This window comes from Stegostoma tigrinum, chromosome 14, assembly GCF_030684315.1.
Source record: "Stegostoma tigrinum isolate sSteTig4 chromosome 14, sSteTig4.hap1, whole genome shotgun sequence".
In the NCBI taxonomy this organism is placed as follows: Eukaryota; Metazoa; Chordata; class Chondrichthyes; order Orectolobiformes; family Stegostomatidae; genus Stegostoma; species Stegostoma tigrinum.
Window position 1 is genome coordinate 10,511,069 of NC_081367.1, and position 23,286 is coordinate 10,534,354.

Sequence of the window (23,286 nt, forward strand, 5' to 3'; positions counted from 1 at the left end):
AAGGATTGAAGAATGTTAATTTTACAAACAGAACATTCAATCAGACCCCTAAAAGAATTGCTGTCACTCACCACAATCTTTTTGATGCAGTCTTCAGCGCTGAGGCCCATAACACATACTACTGCCCCCCAGCTGCTACACTTATTTTGTTCAAGAGCTCCAATAGTACACCAGCGTATCATACGAGGATTTGAAGGACTCTCGTTTTCTGCAATACAAACATTTGAACTGGTTGTTACAATGCTTTAGTAAATTATAATTTATAGACTGGAACATGCATTCAATGTAGAAATGGTTTGTTAATAACATACAAACTAACAAATTCATAACCCCAGCATCCTGTAATACAATGAAGGAATTGGCAACATCATTGCCTGCCATTGTGTAAAGTCACTGTGGAACAAGCTATAAAGGGCAAAACATTTTGGGTTTCACACTGCAGCTTTATGAACATTGGAATTGCGAAATGAAAAGAGGCCGAATTCGTTTGAGCTCGCCCAGTACCAACCTGATAATAAGTTGATACAATAGCAATAGAGTTGTTGACTAATCATGGCTATTAGTCTCCACTAGTGGAGTTACAGCAGACACAGGCTTAAGTCAGGGGAATTCCCAATGGTCTACAGCTTTAAGAACCATAGCCCCAAAGTCACAGTCTCTGCCGAAGCATTCTCCACTCACGCCAAGCCTCAAATTATTCATTTACTGTACCACAAAATTTTATTATCGTAGTTAGCAGATTTTGTGTGTAGAACAAAAGGAGTACAAGCTAGATTGAGCACCGCGAGACAGGGCAGTTGAAAAATCAACTGAGGTCTTCCCAATAGATTCCTTACCAAGGATCCTTGTTGGGATTGAGCACAGTGCCACTTTCATACCATTTCCAATTTAATCTTCATCAAAAACAGTAAAACATGGACAAGTTCAGGAAAAATCCGGTGACGTGGAACAAAATAAGTAAATGGGTATATTTTTTAAAAAGCAATTCAAAATGTGTCCATAGCATTTACCTTAATGGAGCTGAGCTCCAGGATCTCCCTCGATTATTTATTAACACTTTCCTGCTACTATGGAGATACCATGATGGTGCGTGACATTCCTGCCTCCGAGTTTAAGCATTATCCCACAACTTGAAAGCTACAATACTGTAGCTAAACAGTCTGAGTATAAACCTACAGATCCTCAAGCACATATCAATGGAAGGCAGTAAGAAAGGGAAAGATGCCTAGTCAAACATATGTTAGAAAGATCATTGGAGCCTCTATCATCACTCCCATAGCTCCATACTACAATAAGCAGGGAAAAATGTGTGTTGTTGCAGTAATTCAGACATCCTATGTGAACTTTATTGCACCACTACCACCTTTTACATTGATGGTGATATAACAAATGTTGGAGGTTATGCACAGGGCAACAGTCGCGATATTGCTTTCAGAAAATAATGCTTTCTCTATGACCTGAGGCATCAACTGTGGCAACTGTACTTTGAGCTCTTTTCACCATATTTAACCAAGACTGGAAGACTGGCTTGGTTGCAGTTTAAAAAAATGCACTTTGATTGCAATTGCAAATGAAGGCCCCAGATAAAATCTGAATTCAATTTGTTTTATTGCTGTCTGAAAGAGTTCACTATACCATCTGACTGCACATGCATGCAATATGTATTCTGATGGACAGCAGACGCATGGCTCTGGACAGGCTCCAGAACAACAGCCTTGCCCAAAATCTCAAGAATGGGCATCTCCATCACACGGTGGGAGCTTCCCCTAATCAATAGATTTGCAGAAGGCACCAGCAGCCAAGCATCCCGGCAGTTGTATTAGGATATCGACCAAAGATTCCTAAGGGGAGTGTGTTTAACATGAATCTTCATCAAACACTTACTATTTTGAAGAATCTTCACAGCATTTGCATATTCACTGCCAAGGTACAGAAAAGAATCCATCCCAGCTGGGAGCCGAATAAGGTTCTGTGTTGAATCTTTGAACATCAAGTCTTTCTGTCCATACTTAGATGAGTTGAAGAGATTGAAAGAGTTTTGACCGAATGGCTGAGATAGTTCCTGGAGAACATATGGAAAAATTCAACGGTCCTCTTAAAACCCAAGCACACTTTTTTTTTAATTCCAGCAGAAATAATTCACCTTTGCCACATTTTCAAAGCAAGAACACTTAAAAGCAGGCACTGCTCTGCTGAGATAACCCAGTGTGGAGCTAGAAGAACACAGCAGGCCACGCAACATCAGAGGAGCAGTAAAGTTGATGTTTTGGGTCAGGACCTTTTTTCAGATAAAGGGTCCCGAGCCGAAACATTAACTTTCCTGCTCCTCTCATGCAGCTTGGCCTGCAGTGTTCCTCCTGCTCCACTCTGGGTTTTCACTGACTCCAGCATCTGCATTTCTTGACAATGTTCTGCTGACTGTCTTCTGGTGATCAAGTTTAACATTAAGAGCAAAATGTTCTCCTATCTGCCCACAAAGACCCTCAACTCAAAAACAAAAGATAAAAGCATAAAAGCAGAACAACTGAACCAAGGAAACAAAAATGCTAGAAATAACCAAAAGTAAGCCATGGGTGCAGGGAGAACTGATGGATGCAAATCATGGACCCTTCATGAATAAAACTCATATCTGCTTTGCGAAGAGTGTAATCTCAAGTTTGAAGTTGGTACTCTGTCAATGTTACTTGAAACACATCCAGCTTGGGACCTAGCAAGGCCCATAATGTGGCCCAGCAGGTTTAGCCAGGTGAGTTGATGGAAGGCAAGAAGTATCTGAATTGGGCAACCTTCTTTCCATTGGATACTGTGCTCCCCCCCCACCCCACTCAAGATCATAACCCCATTAACCCTCCCCTCATTGGCATCTCAAGCCCAGTACCTCTCCTCCCAGTGAATACATTGACTTTTCCTATCTTACAAGGTTAACTGTTGCCAGACAGCCCCACCCAGTAATGAAAGCAATGTACATAGGAGGTAGAGGTCACATGGCTATGACAAGCCAGCTAGGACATGACATACGGGTCTAGTTCTCCAAACACGGGTGGGGGGGCACCCTGAAATATTGCCCTGCCAAGCACAAATGGCTAACACGAGGGGCCATAGTTTTAAGCTGGTTGGAGGAAAGTATAGAGGGGATGTCAGAGGCGGGTTCTTTACACAGAGAGTTGTGAGAGCATGGAATGCATTGCCAGCAGCAGTTGTGGAAGCAAGGTCACTGGGGACATTTAAGAGACTGCTGGACATGCATATGCTCACAGAAATTTGAAGGTGCATACATGAGTATCAATGGTCGGCACAACATCGTGGGCTGAAGGGCCTGTTCTGTGCTGTACTGTTCTATGTTCTATGTTCTAAATGGCTTTGGGGCATTTGATATCAATGGAGACCTGGGAGGCTCTGCTGTTTAAAATATTCTGCCCGTGAAAACTTTAGGCCTCAGAAGGAAACCTATTGTGCATGCTCTTCTGGAAGAAAAGCAGAAACGAAATGGGGTTAGCGCGAATACATTCTCCATGCAGTCAGGCTTGGCATGGAAACAATTGGCAGAAGTCGCTACAGATCTGTGATCTGCATCAAAGGCTTTATTGACAGGCCACCTACCCAGTCACAGGTTGTATGTGCCATTCTCTCTTTTCAGAGTCTGGATCTGACTAAAAACTGGTGCTGACATCGAAGGGCAGGTTCAAGAGGAGACTTACAAGTGCCATTCACCACTCGGTTTTACCTGAGCTCTTGATAGGAATCTCCAAATCATCTCGGCCCTCTCAACATCAGCGCTCCCACTTCTCACCACCACGGCATGAGCAGGCACCTTTGCCCAGTGACATTCCTTGTAATTTTCCACTGGCTTTCGGGTTCCATCCAAGCACAGGAGCTCATAGTTTTGCCTCTCAGCAGCTGGGCACAGTGATATGGAAAGATGAATGATCAGACAGGTTTGTGCATCATTGCCCGAACCAGCAACCCAGCCTCAGACCAGGTAACAATAATTAGATGTCAGAATTTGGCAAATATTGATTGACAGTATATATAAGCATTTAGCAAATGAAAGTGCAAATAATACCACACACTGAGACGATGACAGAGACAACAAACTGACAGTCACAACATAATGCCGCTGATACAAAACTCTGAAACAATCACAGAAAAAAACTCCCTGACAGTCACAACTAATTCCAGGAGAAGGAAAGTAATAAGCTTAATATATGCACCAACTGACATGTCACAGAGTATTCAGGGGTCCATTAAGTTGGAGTGATGAATTTATATCAGAAGAACATAGAATGGTGGGTCTTCTCATTCTTCTCCCACTAACATTGATGCAAAGCAATCCTGAAGATCACTTCTGTCTCCATCATTGGTCCCCATTATTTAATATTTCCCTATTCAATACCAAAGAAGTTAAAGAGCAATTGAATGGGCAAGCTAGGTAGTGACACCAAAAAAAATCCAGATGAAGTTTAATGAAACAGGTCTTTTATCACATTATATTTCATCACCCGCTTATTTGTGTAAGTGCAGAAATTTCTACTTTTCCCACTCCATTGCATAACTCCTGCCGTTTAAAAGGAGGCAGTCTGCTCACATCCCTGCTCTGACTCTGGCTGGTTGGGACCCTATTAAAAATTTCTCCAGCTGCTTCAGTAGATGCAGCCCTAGGGAGACAAGGTGGGGTTCTGACAAACACAGGGGCACTGCAGTGGGTGAGAACGGAAAACACTCTGAATGGGGTTCTCTATGTTCATGATCCCTTTCGCTATTGTCCTTTGCAGGGACTAAGCCTCACTTCACTGCGATGGCTGACCTTGAGAACACTTTGATGCAGATCAATTTAACCTTGTAAGATAGGACAAAGTCAATGTATTTAAGATGGCATGCACTTTGATGTCCAGACTCTACAAGACCATGGTCAAGACTTCCTATATACCTTTCCCACTTGCCTCCCCTTCCACCCCCATGCTGAGGGTTTTCTTTGCCCGCAGTTGCAAAGCAATTTTTGTCCAAGGTAAGATCCCCAGAAACGGTGCACCTACCTGGCACTGTGCTATGCTTCACAAAAGCCACTTCACCAGCACCGTCCTTCAAACATCTAGAAAGATACAACCATAGAGACCAATTTATCATTATGAGCCCTTTATAAACCAGTTTGCCAAATGGACGGCCGCACTTTACAGAGGCAGCTCACCAGCACCTTCTCAAGGGCAGTTGAGAATGGGCATTTAATGCTGGCCCACGTCTCCTGAATGAATATATTTTCTTAAAAATAAAAAAGGAACATTCATTTCTGTTACAGGTTAGCAGAAGATGTTTGAAACATGGCAAACTGTTTGCACAGCTGTTTAGCATGTTGAATGCAGAAAAATATGTCATTGCTTTAGTTCATCCCTCGTGTGTTTGAGAGCCATTACAGCAGCAACTTAATGAGCCCATTCCAGGTCTCTGAAGAGAAGTTCAATTGGTCCCTTTCCCATGTTCTGTCCTTGTGTCCACTTCCTGTTCCCATCCAATTTCTTTTTGAAGTCATTCATTATTGATTCCACGTCCACCACCCTTGTGGGCAGTGAGTTCCAGATTATTCAGTACATAAAAATGTTCTTCTCACACCTCTCCTGCATGTCTCGTCCAAAATCTTAAATCTGAAACAACTGATCCTTGTGCAATCAAGTAATAGGAACAGATTTTAATTTTCCTCCTTTGTTAACCTTCTGTAATCTTGTACACTTCTGCCAAGTTCCAAGTAATCTCCTTTGCTCCAAGGAAAACAAGCTCAACTTCTTCCAACATAGCCTTATCACTAAAATCCTCATCATTTGTGGAGTCATTTTGTGAAACCTCTCTGCACTGTCTCATGGATGCTCACGTTCTTCTTGCAATGTAATGAGCAGAATTGGATGTACTACCTTGGCTAGAGTCATACAGCTGTACAACATGGAAACAGAACCTGTCAAACTCATCCATGCCGACCAGATGTCCTGAATAAACCGAGTCCCATTTGCCGATATTTGGCCATTATCCCTCTAAACCCTTGCTATTCATGTACCCACCCAGATGCCTTTTAAATGTTGTATTTGTACCAGCCTCCACTTTCTCTGACATGTCATTCCATACACACACCATCCTCTGCATGAAAAAGCTACATCTTGGGTCCCTTTTAAATCTTTTCCCACTCACCTTACACCTATACCCTCAAGCTTTGGACTCCCCCACCCCACGGAAAAGACCTTGATGATTTACATTATCCATGCCCTCGTGATTTTATAAACTCAGGCTCCATCACTCCAGGGAAAATAACCCCAGTCTATTCAGCCTCTCTCTATAGCTCAAACCCTTCAACCCTGGCAACGTCCTTGTAAATCTTTTCTGAATTCTTTCAAGTTTCACAACATCCTTCCTACGGCAGGGAGGCCCGAATTACATGCAGTATTCTAGTAATGGCCTAAGCAATGTTCTGTACAGCTGCAACTTGACATCCCAACTCCTAAACTCAATGCACTAACTAATAAAGGCAAGCATATCTCATACCTTCTTCACTGCCCTATCTAACTGGGACTCCATTTTCAAGGAATCATGAACCCGCACTCCAAGGTCTTTTTGTTCAGCAACACTCCTCAGGACCTTATCATTAAAAGTATTAGTCCTGCCATTATTTACTTTTCCAAAATGCAACACCTCATATTTATCCAAATTAAACTCCATCTGCCACTCCACGGCCCATTAGCTCATCTGATCAATGTTCTGTTGCATACTGAGGTAACCTTCTTTGCTGTCCACTACACCTCCAATTTTGATGTCATCTTAAAACTTATTAACCATACCTCCTATGTTCACATTTGTATAAATGATTAAAGTTGTAGACTAACCATGTCTAAAAATGTTCAGCATAACTTTCCTGCTGTTCTCAGTGTCTCAATTTATGAAGATTTATATTAGATTGAATTGTAGAGAAATGGCCAAACTTAACAATAAAAGTCCATCTTGTTTCCAAACTCTCCGATTTACAATTAATAATTTGCCCATGGTTGTCAATGTACTCCTGCTTCGTCTCATACAAATCTCCAATACACCTTAAACAATATTCTGTTGAGCTATAAACAAACAAAACAAACTTCTCTCCTCGCCTCACACTCCCTGGAACGTCAGAGGCTGAGGGGTGACCTTACAGAGGTTTATATCATCATGAGGGGCATGGATAGGGTAAGGTCTTATCCTCAGGGTGGGGTCTGCAAAATTAGAGGGCGTAACTTTAAGATGAGAGGGGCGAGATTTAAAAGGGACCTAAAAGGTAAGTTTTCCCGAAGAGGGTGGTGTGCGTACGGAATGTGCTGCCAGAGAAAGTGGTGGAGGCTGGTACAATTACAACATTGAAAAGGCACATGGGTGGGGATATGAATAGGAAGGGTTTAAAGGGATATAGGTCAAATGCTGGCAAGTGGGACTGGAATTATCTAGGACATCTGTTCAGCATGGATGAGTTTGACTGAGGGGTGTGTTTTCATCTGTACAACTGTATGTCCCTATGTCAGTCGGGTCAGATATAACACTGAAGCGTGGAGAAAGGTTCCTTCAAACCTTTCAACAAGTAATCCATCGTTCGGTACTAAAACCTGCATTTAACTTGCAACTTGCGCCTTGAAAAATGCCCTCAGGCATTTTGTAGATTGGCAGAGTGAAATATGGATTCTGTGCCACAAAGAGAGTGATTGAAGCAGTGTTAAGGGTCTGTGGTGGGCTAGTGAGAAGAGGAGGTTGGTTATAAGGTGTGGTGTTGGCCAAAACCTTGCTTAAAGAAATATCTTCTAACTTAGAGCAGCTGGGGCAGACAGTCAATGGCCTTAGGGACAGAGTTTCAGAATCCATGCAAGAGAATTCTGAATAAAGGAAGGCAGTTATGGGAATGCACCAGGACGCCAAGGTTGGAAAAAATGGAAAATTAGGTTCAGGATTTTGGGACGTAAAGAGTTGATTGTAAAGCGTGGTAGCATCACTAATGACCAAACTGTCAGGGTATTGAAGGTCTGACTGGGCCTGAAGAAGATTGTGAAGGAACCAACGAGAAAGAAAAATCAATTTGACCCAGTCAAGTAACAAGCAATGTAATTAAAAAGAAATCTGTGGATGTTGTGGACTTAGGTTTCCAAAAGGTTTTGACAAGGTGTCACGTCAAATACAACTGAACAAAATAGGAGCTCAGGTATAGGGCATAACATATTCGAGTGGATATACATAATAGGTCTGTTACATTGAGTTACAGGAAACAGAATGTAGGCAGAAATGGATCATTCATATTTCGCAAGATGTTGCAAGTGAAATACCACATGGATCAATGCCAAGGCCTCAGATATTTACAATTTACATCAATGGCTTGGATGAGGGACTGAATGTATGGTGGATCAATTTGCAAAGGTAGGGCGGGAGGTAATCTGTGAAGAAAACCGAAGGAGGTTACAAAGGGATATCAATGCATGAATGAGCCAAAATTTAGCAAATGGACATAGTGTGGGAAGATGTGAATTTGTCACTTGGCAGGAAGAATAAAGAAACAGCATGTTGTTTAAATGGAGAGAGATTACAGAACTGAGCTACAGAGGGATATGGGTGCCCTAGAACATGTATCACAGAATGTTAATATGCAGTACAACAAGGGATTAAGAATGCGAATGAATGTTGTTACTTGGGGAGAAATTTAATAGTAGGAATGTTTTGCTATGGCTGTGCAGGGTGTTGGGAGACCACATCTGGAGTACTGCTTACAATTTTGGTCTCTTTTGTCAAGAAAGAACATAATTGCATTGGAGCAGTGTAGAGAACATTACAGATTTCTGGGATGAGGGGGTTGATTTATGGAGATTGGCTAGATAGGTTAGCCTATAGGAGTTTAGAATACAAAAGGTGATCCTATTGAAACGTATGCAATCCTAAGGGGGCCAGGCAGGATGGATGCTAAAATTATGTTTCCTTATCTCGACAAAATGGAACAATAGAACACAATTTAAAAATAAGGGATCTCTCATTTAAGACTGAGGGGTCTTCATAAGGGAGTGATGGGGAAGGGTCATTGAATGTTGCTAAGGCAGAGGTAGATAGATTCTTGACTAACAAGGGGCAAAAAGAATATTGGGCGTAGGCAAGTAAATGGTACTATCACAGCACCCACTACTTCATTGAACAGGAGAGAAGGCTACTCCTGACTTTAATTTGCATGTTCATATGCTTCTCACTCCACAGATGCTGCTTGACCTGAGGAGAATTCGAGCATTCTTTCTTTTATTTCTGCATACTTGCCACCATGACATTACAATTCCACAATATATATTGCTCAGAGGTTTTCAATACCAAGCAATTAAAGAGGAACAGTTTTGAATTTAATTCATCTGAGTGCGCCTAATAACCAGAGAAATGGCATTTACTGATCTACAGACAGTTCTGATAAACTCTGGCTTCCAATATGAGGAATACCTACTGAAATGCTCCCGAGTAACCGTAGTAAGGTTCAACATGTGATTTCTTGCAATGGTTCTGTCCTGTCCCGTTGCACAGTGCACACAGTTTCAGGAAATCCGGACTGGCACCTGGGACGCAGCTGGAGGAGAAGAAGTTTTGTACAACTGGAGGCAAAATGGAAGCAAAGTGCAGGTGAAAGGATAGCTGTGCATGACTGAGCAAAAACTCAAACAGAAATTGAAAGATGAATACTTCATCAAAGTGAACCAAGAGGCCTTAATTAGAATGGATTTCTGGTGTCTAAACCCTAGTTAAGCCCTCCAAATATTTGCTGTTCCTCTGTCAACCATAGTGTACTGCCTCCCAAAGCTAACCTGAAGGTCCGGTCTATTTCTTGTCTGTCATCAACAGCCTCATCTGGTCCCATCACAGCCTCCTCATCCAACCTTTTGCTCCCATTCAGTCATGGCTTCAACCAAAATAAATCAGCTCATAAGTGAAGAAACTAATCTCAGTTTACAACCTGACCTTGAGCAGATGGGCTGATGAACCAAGGAGTGGCAGATAAAGTTTAATTTAGATAAATGTGAGGTGTTGCATTAGAGCAGGGCTCATACTCTCAATGGTCAGTTCCTGGGGAGTATTGTTGAACAAAGAGACCTTGGGGCACAGGTTCATAGTTCCTTGAAAGTAGAATTGCAGGGAGACAGGGTGATGAAGAAGGTGCTTGGTATGCTTGCCTTTATTGGTCGCACATTGAGTATAGGAGTTGGGAGGTCATGTTGTGGCTGTACAGGACATTGCTTAGGCTACTTCTGGAATACCACATTCAATTCTGGTTTCCCTGCTGTAGGAAAGATTTTATGAAACTTGAAAGAGTTCAGAAAATATTTACCATGATGTTGCCAGGATTGTCGAGTTTGAACTGTAGGGAGGGGCTGAACAGACTGGGGCTATTTTCTCAGGGGTGTCAGAGGCTGAGGGGTGACCTAATTGAGGTCTATAGAATAATGAGGGGCACGAATAGGATGAACAGCCAAGGTCTTTTCCCCAGGGTGGAAGAGTCCAAAACTAGAAGGCATTGGTTTAAGGTGAGGGGGTAAAGATTTAAATGGGGCCTAAGAGGCAACGTTTTCATGCAGAGGGTGATGCGTGTATGGAATGAGCTGCCAGAGGAAGTGGTGGAGGCCGGTACAATTACAATACATAAAAGGCATCTGGATGGCTACTTGAATAGGAAGGGTTTAGAGGGATATGGGCCAAATGCTGGCAAATGGGACTAGATTAATTTAGGCTCTCTGGTCAGCATGGATGAGTTTGCCTGAAGGGTCTGTTTCCATGCTGCACAGCTCTATGACTCAATGGCTCTATATGAAAAAGAGAAACAGGAAAGAAAAGAAGGAGGGGAGTAAATGCAAAAAAGAAGAAAAGAAGAGGCAAGGTAGAAGAAGGCAAAGCAAAGGGTAGGAGAGAGACAAAAGCAAATAATGATTGAAATAACAAAAAAATAGTTAGTTTGTATCAATCAGCTAAAGTTGAAATTAGAGAGGAGTAGAAAGAGAAAGCAAAACATAGAAAAAGAAAACAATAGAGTGGAAAGAGACAGACAAACATCTCCAACACACATGGTAGCACTTCACCAAAGCTTTATCAACAGCACATCACAAACACAAACTCTGCCATTCACAGCACCAGGGACCCAGGTTCCATTCTGCCCTCTGGCAACCGTCTATGTGGAGTTTACTCATTCTCTCTGTGTTTGTGTGGGTTTCCGCCAGGTGCTCAGGTCTCCTCCCACTAAGATGCGCAGGTTAGGGTGGATTGGCCATGCTAAATTTCCCATAGTGGCCCAGGGATGTGTAGGCTAGGTGGGTTAGCCATGGGAAATGTAAGGCTACAGGGATAGGGTAGGGGGTCGATCTGGGTGGTATATTCTTTGGAGGGTCGATATGGCCTGGTCCTACGCTGTACGGATTTACGAAGTGGAGAAGTGAAATAGACATGTGGAAACACCACTGGCTGGGCTGGAAGTTCCTCTCCAAGCCTGTCACCATCCTGATTTTTGATTCCTTTCGTATTGCTGGGTCAAAATGGCTTACACACACCACATGGATTACATCAGTTTGAGAAGGCAGCAGAGCATCGCCCTCTCAAGGGCACTTAGGAATGGGCAATAAATACTGGTCTTGCCAATGGCATCCACTCCCATGAAAAAGAGTAAAGAAAGAGAGTAGGAAAGAGAGTAGGAAAGAAGGGAAAGGAAAGGATGATGAAAGAAAGAACAAAAGCTGATGTATAGATGGAGAGTGAAATTAAAAGTAGAAACAAGAAAGGGATATAGAAGACAAAAAGGAAGAGAGAAGAGTGTTGTAGCAGGAAGCAGAAAGAGTGGCAGAAGTGAAAGAAGGAAAGTTGCGTATGTAAAGTTGTAAGACAAAAGGGGTGGAAGGTGAGGGGGGCAAGAGGGAAGGAACAAGAAGGGGTTAAGATAGAAAGGTGCTGTAGATAGGTAAATAGATAAGAGAAAGTAGTAAATAAGTGAGAAACAAAAGAAAGAGGGCAATGTCAAACGGATAGGGAGAATAAAAGAGGTCCAGAAGCAGCACGAGAAGCTTTCTCATTTCGACTGAAATTAATTATTTTAGACTTGCCAGTACCGGTAATCATCACTGAAGGAGAATCTAACGACAGACCCAGAACAGAAAGATTTTTTTCAGAAATACTGAATTATTTCCACATCCCTCATTTGATTAGCTTTGTAATCAATCCACCATGTGAACCACATAGTGACAGATGTACAATTGCTTCCAGTTATCCTTTTCTAGCTCATTTTCTGATTCTATTCCATTCATCACAACTCATCATACCTTTTCCCAGAATGTGACACATTTTAATGGATCAAAACTTTGTGAAATCTGTCTCCCAACAACTAAGCTCAATTCTCCACAAATGAAATTGGACAAATTGATTCAAACATTACTAAATTTTCAAGCTTTTGACTAAAAAAAAGGCAGCATTTACCTTCCTCAATTGGAGTTGTTCCATCCCAAGAGGTTAAGTTGTATCTCAGAATGGCTCCGATCGGGATGATCCAGCCAGCAGATTTACCAATGCCAGTGTGGCAAGATCTTTTGCCCGATAGATTTTTGAAGCCAAAGCCACTCCCTTGCTTTACAACTGCGACAGCATAATAGCAGGAGCCCGCTGTAACATACAATGCATTCTCAATCACAATGGAATCTTTGCCCATGCCTGTACTATATTGCTAACTTTTGTAAATGTTGTGCAGCTGAGATGATACGGTGCTCAAAAAATCGTTGAAAATAGGTCTGGAAACAAATTTGAAGTGACAATATTGCTTGAATGCCTTAGTGTACGATACAGAGGGAATTGAGAATAAATAATTGAGAGAAATCTGTCAATCTGATGAAGAGTCATCGAGATTCGAAATATTGGCTTGCTTTCTCTCTGTGGATGCTGCGTGACTTGTTGTGAACTCCAACATTTTTTGTTTTCAGCACAGACTCTAGTATCTGCAGTAACATGCTCTAAGATTGCTGTAAAGATGGATTTACAGACAGAAGTTGTTCAGATTTTGTTCCTTCATTAGCTGTAGGATTTCTTCCCCTCAGGAGATTACCCAGTGGCTGAAAGCTAGGATTTTTTGCATGATTGTGCTCTAACCATTGCAAGTGTAGTTGAAGTTTGAGGGAAAAACTGGCCTTATCATTTTCCTATGTTCACATACATCCTATATCCAGGTTGTGGTTTGTTGGTTAAAATATTTATGTTTCTGCAATTGTTTTATTACCAGGCTAGCTGCCATTATTATAAAGACTGGCACAGATATCTTCATTTTATATAAGAAATGGGATTCAGCTACCCACAGTCACCTCTCAATGGTTATATAGTGACACAGTCTCAAAGTGATATGCTGTTAAATTGAAATCCTCCTCTTTACAATTGAAAGACTTAAAATGGCCACATGCAGAAATCCATCAGCTGGCTTCAAACTGAGGAAGTCTACGTTGGAGCAATGCACCAATTGCCATTCTAAGGACAAGAACATGATGCTTGGCAACAGTTTGGGTTTGATAAGGATACAGCAATGATGATTCTCAATAAAAAGGGAAACCAATGGAAAGAGCAGGAGCTTACAATCTGGACACTGCTGGAATCAGCTTTTCCATTTGGCAGATTTCATTTTACTGCAAATCGCAATGGTTATAAATGATTGATGGTCACATCAGGTGCCACCAATTCAAATCTTTCTTAATTGCAGACAAAACATTGGTCTCACAATGCCACAGTATCTCATGTGATCAGACAATGACAGTGTGTTGAGTTCTACTTGGGAAATACAAAACAGGTCTGAGTGGTAGACTCACTACATGGAAGAGCTGCAGTTCCCATTGGAACGTAGAAATATACAATTTAGGACCAAGAGTAGGCTATTTGGTCCTTCAAACCTGCCTCATTATCATGGCTAATTACCCAACGTAGTACCTTGCTCTCTCTTTCTCTCCATATCCTTTGATAAGAACCATATCAAACTCCTTCTTGAAAACATTCAATGTTCTAGCCTGAAATGCTTTCTGTGGCAGGAGATTCTACAAGCTGAACACTCTCTGGGTGAAGACATTCATCCTCATCTCAGTCCTCAACAGATGCATCTCAGCAGATTAAGGGGTTTGTCATACTATTATTGGCATTATACATAAAATGGAGGCACCACAACCATTTTATAATAGTTACGCTATCGGCATTTCATGAACGTTACCTGTAGTATTCTCTGCGGCAATTGGTTTCAGGCGTGGTTCAGGCAAGAGACCGCCCTTGTATATATCTCCACCGTCCACAGTTATAGCATCTGCTTCTCCTTTCTGAGAATGAGAAATATGTACAGTGCTAATAGAAAACAGGCCCCTACTTTTCAATCAATGCAGTGGCTGAGAACATCATCACATTTTTCCCCTTTAATTGTATTCCTGCCTCTCCTGAAATCCTACATGGGCTAGAAATGTATGAAACAAAATTAGGAGCAGGATTAGTCAATGAGTCGTAGGCCTGAAGGTCAATGGTTCACAAATGTTCATATGTTGATCACATGTACAAGGGGGTGAAGGGAAGGAACGCTGGCACAATGGGCTACCAAGCACAGCTATAGCTCCCACCTCCTCCCACCCCCAGTTTCATTTTCCTCTTGTCAGAAGTAATAGAAAGAGTGAAGCATTTTTGTTGAGACACCAAGGAGGTGATGTCTGATACCAAGCGGGCAGAGATTCTGTCTCATGTTGCAATGCAGGTTGGTCAGGTTCCTCTTCCTTGTTTTCAGCCCCACTAAATACTGACAACCCACAGTTGCTTGTTGTAACAGAAATTTTGCTCAGAAAATTACCTTCTCATTACTCACACTTACAGAGACCGGTCCTAGCCAGTCTGGTTGTCTGATATTAGGAATGAGGGGTCTGACCAGTTCCCTCGATGATGGCATCACCATATCAGTTGCTGGCATTTGGAAGGCCCTTGAGAACTTCCAGTAGTTTGCAGACCACACATCAAGAATCATTGTGTTAGACTATGATTGATCTGTGTGCCAACTTTTGGAAGCAACTATTGGTTCACACACCTCAATATCATTATCAAAACAAAAATCTATGTCCACCTTGAATGCTGCAATTGATTGAGCATCTGTGGATTTGAGGTAGGAGATCACCAGCTAAAACAGAAATTTCTGGAAATGCTCAGCAGGCCGGGCAGCATCTGTGGAGGAGAAATTAGTGTTAACATTCTGGGTCCGGTGACTCTTTCAAGATGATTTCTAATATGTCCTGAGTGAAAATTTCCTTCCTGAATCATCTGAATATAGAACAAGTAGGCACAGCTTCCGGATATGGGATCAATCTTTTAGGATTTGGGATAAGGAGAAATTTCTTTTCTCAAAGGGCAGTGAATCTTTGTAATTCTCTACCCCAGGAGGTTGTAGGTGCACAATCATTGTGGATGTATTTGAGGCTAAAATAGGCAGATTATTGGCTTCTTAGGAAACTAAGAGATATGGAGAGCAAGTGGCATTGAATCCCAAGGCTAGTCAAAGTCATATTGAATAGTAGAACAGATTTGAAAAAGAGGCTGGAAAGGGACACACAGCCACTATATGCTCCTTTTACTTACAGGAAACAATTAGAAGGAATGCAGAGTCTATAAATAAAAGCCAACCCCTACTTTGCCAACAAAGCAATTGTACTGAATGCACAAGTACCATATCAGCGATTGAGGCCAAATTTGGATCCAGAGATTCAACAATATTATGATTCATTTGGGATGGGTAGAATAAATTGGGAAAAGTTGCCATAAAACAAAATGGATTTGAATATAGAGATAGCATCCAATTACTGTCCAGGAAGAGGCAGCAACAGAACAAAGCACACCGTGTTCAGCAGGCTGATCATGAGAGGAAATCGTCACACAGATTCAGCATTTAGGCGCTGTTATATCAATTCCATGGCTTATGTTATATCGAATTATAAACACTTCAGAATATGAGTCAGCGGTCATTATTCACCGCTGTGCCTTCAAAAATATCAAATGCACTTCTCTGTCATCACCTCCACCATCTTCCCTTCTCCATCACTGGTTTTAACAAGTTACAGCATTTTAAGAGCTTCTGTCTTGTTCAGTTGTGCAATTCCTAATCACCTGTGCATAGCAAGTGAGAGATAAAGTATGAAATACACCAATAGTTCAAAACAGGTTGAGATGGCATCAAGATATTAGTAAGCCACGATCTATAAGGTTATAAAAAAATGACACCTTGGCCACTCTATCTAAGCAAGTTTCTCCAGTACCATAACCTCATTCAATGAAACAGAGAATCTGCCAGCAATGTATACAGTCATCCTGTGGGCATTGATGAGCAGAATTTTGTTGAATTATGACATTGGAGCTGTTGCCATCGATTTGGAAACATCTACTTCAGCTGTCTTGGTAACTCTGTAGGAACATTATTAGACCACATTTAAATAGAGTAAATCCCTACCTTGATTGCAGTCAGACAGGTTTCAACACTGCCTTCCATTATACATTTGAAGTTAAAGGGTTCACCTGTGATTGATTTTCTCAAATCACTGCATTTTGATAATTCTGCTTCAGAGACTGTACACCATGTGATATTTGGTACACTGGTAAATGAAAGGGCTGCAAAAGAAAAGTTAACAACAATTACAACATAGAAATAGAATAGGAAACAGAAAGCCAGAGGGAGAGAGACCAGGAATCTACCCATTTTATATGGCTGAGAACACATTGGGGAGGGTCAAAGAGTGCCATACTTATTATTACAGGATATTGATTATAAATGTGAGAACTGAAGGCAGTGTTTAAAAGGAGAGAAAGGAAAAGGCTTAAGCATAATAATTACAACTGAAAATAGCAGAACATTTGTATAAGAGATTCAAAGGTATTGATTATACAATAGAGAGATATCATGCACAGCTAATATGCAGGCGGGAAAAATGAAAAGAGAGAGAATGAAAATAAAATTTAACAATTATTTGGCATTTCAGAAACTCAGAACATCCCAGTGAGGGGAACAATGAAATGTGTAAGAGATATGGTAACCAATCCAATCACAGCAAGGGCATGCAGTCCGAAAGTTGGCAATGGCCAGGTAATTTCATTTTTAGAGAACACGTAAAGCAATCAAAGCAAAGGACATGAGTAAGAATCGAGAGAGAACAGCGATAACAGAGGATGAATACGAGGTACTGAGTGTGCAGAAAAGTTGAAGCCATAGATATAGAGTGAGAGGAGGTAGTTCCAAAACTGATAAGAGGAGAAACTACTTCTCTCAGGGCATTGTGAATCTGTGAAACTCATTGCCCCAGAGTGCAGTGAAGGCAAAATCTATCAACACACTCAAGAAATAAATTGTTATGTTTCTGATGAAAAGCAGGTAAAGGGCTGTTGGAAGCAATTAGGAAAGTGGATTTGACAGCGGGATATGATCAGTCATGATGGTGATAGGTGGTGGAGAGGACTTGAAGGGCTGATTTTCCACCTCCCATTCTAAATTCCTATGTTTCTACCTTCCTAAAAGAGAGACAACTAGAAGCGTACATTGGAAAGTGAGCACATCGAACTTGAGTAGAGGCTGGCAAGAAAAGAATTGATCCAGGAGAGAGAGAAAACAGCAGTTATACAGGACAGAGGTAGATGAAACTGTGATTATACAAAAAATAGAGAATGACAGTGAGGTATTGGATTGTAGGAATAACTCTAAAGGAGGTGGAGGACAGCAATTATATAAGAGAGAGCATAGGCTGCAATACATGAGAGAGAGAGTGAAAAAAAGAAAGAAAGAACAAAAGAAGGAAAGAAAGAAAGAAGGGAGAAAGAGAAAAACAAAGAAAGAGCGACTGCAACTAGCGAGCAATAACAAACATAGAAAGAACAATGATTGTAATAATACAAAACAGCAAAGAGGTGATGGAGAGAATTAGCAATGAAAGAACATGGATTGTGTCTATCAAAAAGAGAGAAAAAATTGTACGTTGCTAAAACTCTTTACGTAGCTTCAAAAAATTCCAAAGCATTATCAACCACTGGAATATTTTTGAATTGTAATCACTTTGTAATCCAAAGAAAGTTTAATTGATGTGCAGGGCTTTAAGAATTGAAGAATTTAAGATAAATAATTCTACTTAGCAGTGAATAACATATTTGAGCGATATGTTCAGATAAATGCCAGCACATCAATCAGCATTAATACTCACAAAAAATTCCCGTGAATATAACAGCGTAAGGTAGGATCATCATGCCAATCTGTGAAGCGAAGGAACCTAGAACTAATTCCGTCACCAACCAGCAATGGTTTGTAATGAGACTTAGGTGCGTTCTCTCTCCTTTATAAAGGCTAGAGATTAACAAGCTGGCAATGTGAGATACATAACTGACCTTGACTTGTTGTGGGTCATATTTCACAAGTGCACTTAGCGAGCCTCAGTCTACTGAGACACTTTCAAATAAATCTTTGTTTCACCCACAAGGAATGCAGAGAAGGAACAGTGTAGGCCCAGAGGGGTGAGATGGGGATTTCCCATGATTTCCTGAAGCTGGCCAGGTTAGTTGATAAATAAAGATTGGACTGTTTAGGCATTAAGTGAAATTCCATTTTTACTTCACCCTCCTTTTACTATTTGTTTTGTGCTCAAGTTTTTCCCATTATTTCCACATTGCATTTTTGTTTTCTTTTCTTGTATCCTTTCCAAGCCCTTGTTTCCTTCTTTAATTCTTATCTCTCCTGGAATTACAAGGGAGCATTTTCGGTATGGTAGTGTTTCTTTCCTCATGGTAGAATGAAAAGGAGGGTTTAAAATAAAAGTAATATTTAAAATGAATGTACTGGTTCATTTTTGAGGTACACAAGACAAGTTGGACTGGTGTGTGTAATTCGCAATTTTTACAGGTTTTTCTTTCTGAGGGTGGAAAACGACAGCAACAACCATATTGGAAACTGTAAAGCCAGGCAATAAAATTTCTATTTTCAACTAATTTACCACTGACTCAAGATGAAGCTGATCATTTGTAATGTTGACTTTCCATTCTGAGGTTCCAAATTTGAATCATCCTTCTTCCACCTGTGATATATTTAGCTATTTAGCTAACACTATCCTTATCTCGGTAGAAATCCTGAACAATATTTTTGTCATCTACTCAGTGGTTTACTAGGCAATCTCAGAGGGCAATGCTAGTCACATTACTATCGGTCTGGAGTCACATATCGGCCAGATCAGGCAGGAAAATGAATTTCCTTCCTTAAAGGCAAATAATGAATCAGATGGATTTTCCTGAAAATTGCTTACAGCCACCATGACAGAGATGGGCTTTCAATTCTAAATTGTATTAATTGGGTTTAACTCCACCCAATGTGGTGTTAGATTTGAACAAGCCAACTCAAAGGGTAAACCAAACACCAAGAATTAGTAGATAATAAAATGTGAGGCTGGATGAACACAGCAGGCCAAGCAGCATCTCAGGAGCACAAAAGCTGACGTTTCGGGCCTAGACCCTTCATCAGAGAGGGGGATGGGGAGAGGGAACTGGAATAAATAGGGAGAGAGGGGGAGGCGGACCGAAGATGGAGAGTAAAGAAGATAGGTGGAGAGAGTGTAGGTGGGGAGGTAGGGAGGGGATAGGTCGGTCCAGGGAAGACGGACAGGTCAAGGAGGTGGGATGAGGTTAGTAGGTAGCTGGGGGTGCGGCTTGGGGTGGGAGGAAGGGATGGGTGAGAGGAAGAACCGGTTAGGAAAGCAGAGACAGGTTGGACTGGTTTTGGGATGCAGTGGGTGGGGGGGAAGAGCTGGGCTGGTTGTGTGGTGCAGTGGGGGGAGGGGACGAACTGGGCTAGTTTAGGGATGCAGTAGGGGAAGGGGAGATTTTGAAACTGGTGAAGTCCACATTGATACCATATGGCTGCAGGGTTCCCAGGCGGAATATGAGTTGCTGTTCCTGCAACCTTCGGGTGGCATCATTGTGGCACTGCAGGAGGCCCATGATGGACATGTCATCTAGAGAATAGGAGGGGGAGTGGAAATGGTTTGCGACTGGGAGGTGCAGTTGTTTGTTGCAAACTGAGCGGAGGTGTTCTGCAAAGCGGTCCCCAAGCCTCCGCTTGGTTTCCCCAATGTAGACGAAGCCGCACTGGGTAGAGTGGATGCAGTATACCACATTGGCAGATGTGCAGGTGAACCTCTGCTTAATGTGGAATGTCATCTTGGGGCCTGGGATGGGGGTGAGGGAGGAGGTGTGGGGACAGGTGTAGCATTTCCTGCGGTTGCAGGGGAAGGTGCCGGGTGTGGTGGGGTTGGAGGGCAGTGTGGAGCGAACAAGGGAGTCACGGAGAGAGTGGTCTCTCCGGAAAGCTGACAGGGGAGGGGATGGAAAAATGTCTTGGGTGGTGGGGTCGGATTGTAAATGGCGGAAGTGTCGGAGGATAATGCGTTGTATCCGGAGGTTGGTAGGGTGGTGTGTGAGAACGAGGGGGATCCTCTTGGGGTGGTTGTGGCGGGGGCGGGGTGTGAGGGATGTGTTGCGGGAAATACGGGAGACGCGGTCAAGGGCGTTCTCGATCACTGTGGGGGGAAAGTTGCGGTCCTTGAAGAACTTGGACATCTGGGATGTGCGGGAGTGGAATGTCTTATCGTGGGAGCAGATGCGGCGGAGGCGGAGGAATTGGGAATAGGGGATGGAATTTTTGCAGGAGGGTGGGTGGGAGGAGGTGTATTCTAGGTAGCTGTGGGAGTCGGTGGGCTTGAAATGGACATCAGTTACAAGCTGGTTGCCTGAGATGGAGACTGAGAGGTCCAGGAAGGTGAGGGATGTGCTGGAGATGGCCCAGGTGAACTGAAGGTTGGGGTGGAAGGCGTTGGTGAAGTGGATGAACTGTTCGAGCTCCTCTGGGGAGCAAGAGGCGGCGCCGATACAGTCATCAATGTACAGGAGGAAGAGGTGGGGTTTGGGGCCTGTGTAGGTGCGGAAGAGGGACTGTTCCACGTAACCTACAAAGAGGCAGGCATAGCTGGGGCCCATGCGGGTGCCCATGGCCACCCCCTTAGTCTGTAGGAAGTGGGAGGAGTCAAAAGAGAAGTTGTTGAGTGTGAGGACGAGTTCAGCTAGGTGGATGAGAGTGTCGGTGGAGGGGGACTGGTCGGGCCTGCGGGATAGGAAGAAGCGGAGGGCCTTGAGGCCATCTCCATGCGGAATGCAGGTGTACAGGGACTGGACGTCCATGGTGAATATGAGGTGTTGGGGGCCAGGGAATTGGAAGTCCTGGAGGAGGTGGACGGCGTGGGTGGTGTCACGGACGTAGGTGGGGAGTTCCTGGACCAAAGGGGAAAAAATGGAGTCCAGATAGGTGGAGATGAGTTCGGTGGGGCAGGAGCAGGCTGAGACGATGGGTCGACCAGGGCAGGCAGGTTTGTGGATTTTGGTGTCAACACTATGGAACAAGAAAGCCTCATAAGCACAAGCACTGCTTAGCTATGATAAAAGAGTGCAACACCTATAAAGTTGCAGGAAAAGAAACTAGAGGCATTCCTAGGTGAAAATAGTGATCAAAAGGACTTGAGTTTGATAGAACTTGTTTATGCGAATGGACATCTCACTTACTTTAAGTTTGTTGAGGAGTGTACAACATTATTCTATTGTCTGAGGAAGCACACAATACATCCTTCAGATCCGAAGCTGCATGGTGAAGGAAGCACAACTCTTCGCATTTAAGCTTTGCTACAAGTCATGCTGTAACATTATCATGGAAACATAGAAGATGGGAGCATGAGATGGCCATTTGGTCCATCGAGTCCACTCTGCTTTCAATATGATTGTGGCCAATCCTCCATTTCCCATCACACTCTCCCCTTGGCCTGCCAATTATCTATTGAATGGCAGAATAGGCTCAAGGGCTGAATGGCCTACTCCTGTTCCTATATCTTATGGTCTTAAAAGCTTTCTCCCCTAGAAATCTGCCTATTTCTTCCTTAAGTAAGTTCAGCGATTTGGTTTTCACAGCCTTCTTTCTTAGAGAATTCACCACCCTCTGAGCAATGATTTATCTCCTTATCTCAGTCTGAAATGACCTGCCCTGTATCCTAAGACAGTATCCCTTAGTCAAGATGCTTATTTTGGGGAAGCATTACCCCAGTATCCAGTCATACAGTTGAGATGAATGAAATACAGGTCGTCCTCAAATAGGTGCTGGTTCAAATACCAGCCTCGGGCGACTGTTTTGATTAATATGGTTTCACTATAATATGGTTTTTACTTTACCACCCATAATTCCAATAATGAACACCCAATTTGTGAGAACATAGTTCTTACCCTACTTCCAGCATCACAGGGGAATAGATGTATCAAAGTTCAGAGTTCTTCGGCATGTTCCTGTTCGTTTTGGATATTAACTGCTTCAATTAAGACTTGATAGATTGTTTTAAAATTAACCTTCAACCTCCTGATTAGCAATCTTGTGTATGAAGCAAGACGTATGAAAATATTTTCTCTTTGCATATTTTCATGTTTATCTTGGGATTTTACATTATCATTGTGTTTGCATGCTACGCTTGGTGGCAAAAGAGGATGTGGGGAGTGGTGTAAGTGGAGATGAATGGGGGGAGTGGGTAGGTTGGGGGTGAGGAGGATGAATCATTAAATCAGAGCACTGCACTTTCACATCCATCATGAACACTTCTTGGCACCTCAAGCTTCACTTTGTAGGTATTTTGTAATCAACCTGTTGAAGGATGTTAGGAAGCAGGTGAAAACTGAACCCAAGTCTCCTGGCTCAGAGCTAGGGAAAGTATCACTGCACCCTGAGAGCCCCAAATTCCTTTTTTTTCTCACTTTAATTTTATTAGATTCCCTACAGTGCGGAAACAAGCCCTTTGGCCGAACAAGTCCACACCATCCCCTGCAGCATCCCACCCAGACACATCCCCCTAGAACCCACACATCCCTGAACACTACGGGCAATTTAGCATGGCCAATCCACCTAGCCTGCACATCTTTGGACTGTGGGAGGAAACCGGAGCACCCGGAGGAAACCCCCACAGACACAGAGAGAATGTGCAAACTCCGCGCAGTCGCCCAAGGCTGGAATCGAACCCAGGTCCCTGGTGCTGTGAGGCTGCAGTGCTAACCACTGAGCCACTGTGCCGCCCCAAACACTATCTCCTTAAATAGAGTCCTGATGTGGTTTTACTGCCTTCCATGAACCTTCCTCCTCTCTCCTCCCCTTATCAGTTTGGAAATGTGAAATCTCTAAGTCAAAATGTATTGCTTCAATTTGGCTCT

At 42.6% G+C, this 23,286-nt stretch overlaps 1 protein-coding gene across 1 annotated transcript in view; it reads right to left on the reverse strand.

Moving 5' to 3' along the window:
* Nucleotides 1–23,286, reverse strand: part of LOC125457706 (serotransferrin-like) — a 95,695-nt gene that overhangs the window by 18,944 nt on the left and 53,465 nt on the right. Inside the window, exons 11-16 of the mRNA XM_059650996.1 lie at nt 12,463–12,645; nt 9,461–9,605; nt 5,034–5,089; nt 3,725–3,897; nt 1,885–2,062; nt 72–208 (exon numbers count right to left, since the gene is read on the reverse strand). Of these exons, the coding sequence (XP_059506979.1) occupies nt 72–208; nt 1,885–2,062; nt 3,725–3,897; nt 5,034–5,089; nt 9,461–9,605; nt 12,463–12,645 (872 nt within the window). The remainder of the gene's footprint in view (nt 1–71; nt 209–1,884; nt 2,063–3,724; nt 3,898–5,033; nt 5,090–9,460; nt 9,606–12,462; nt 12,646–23,286) is intronic.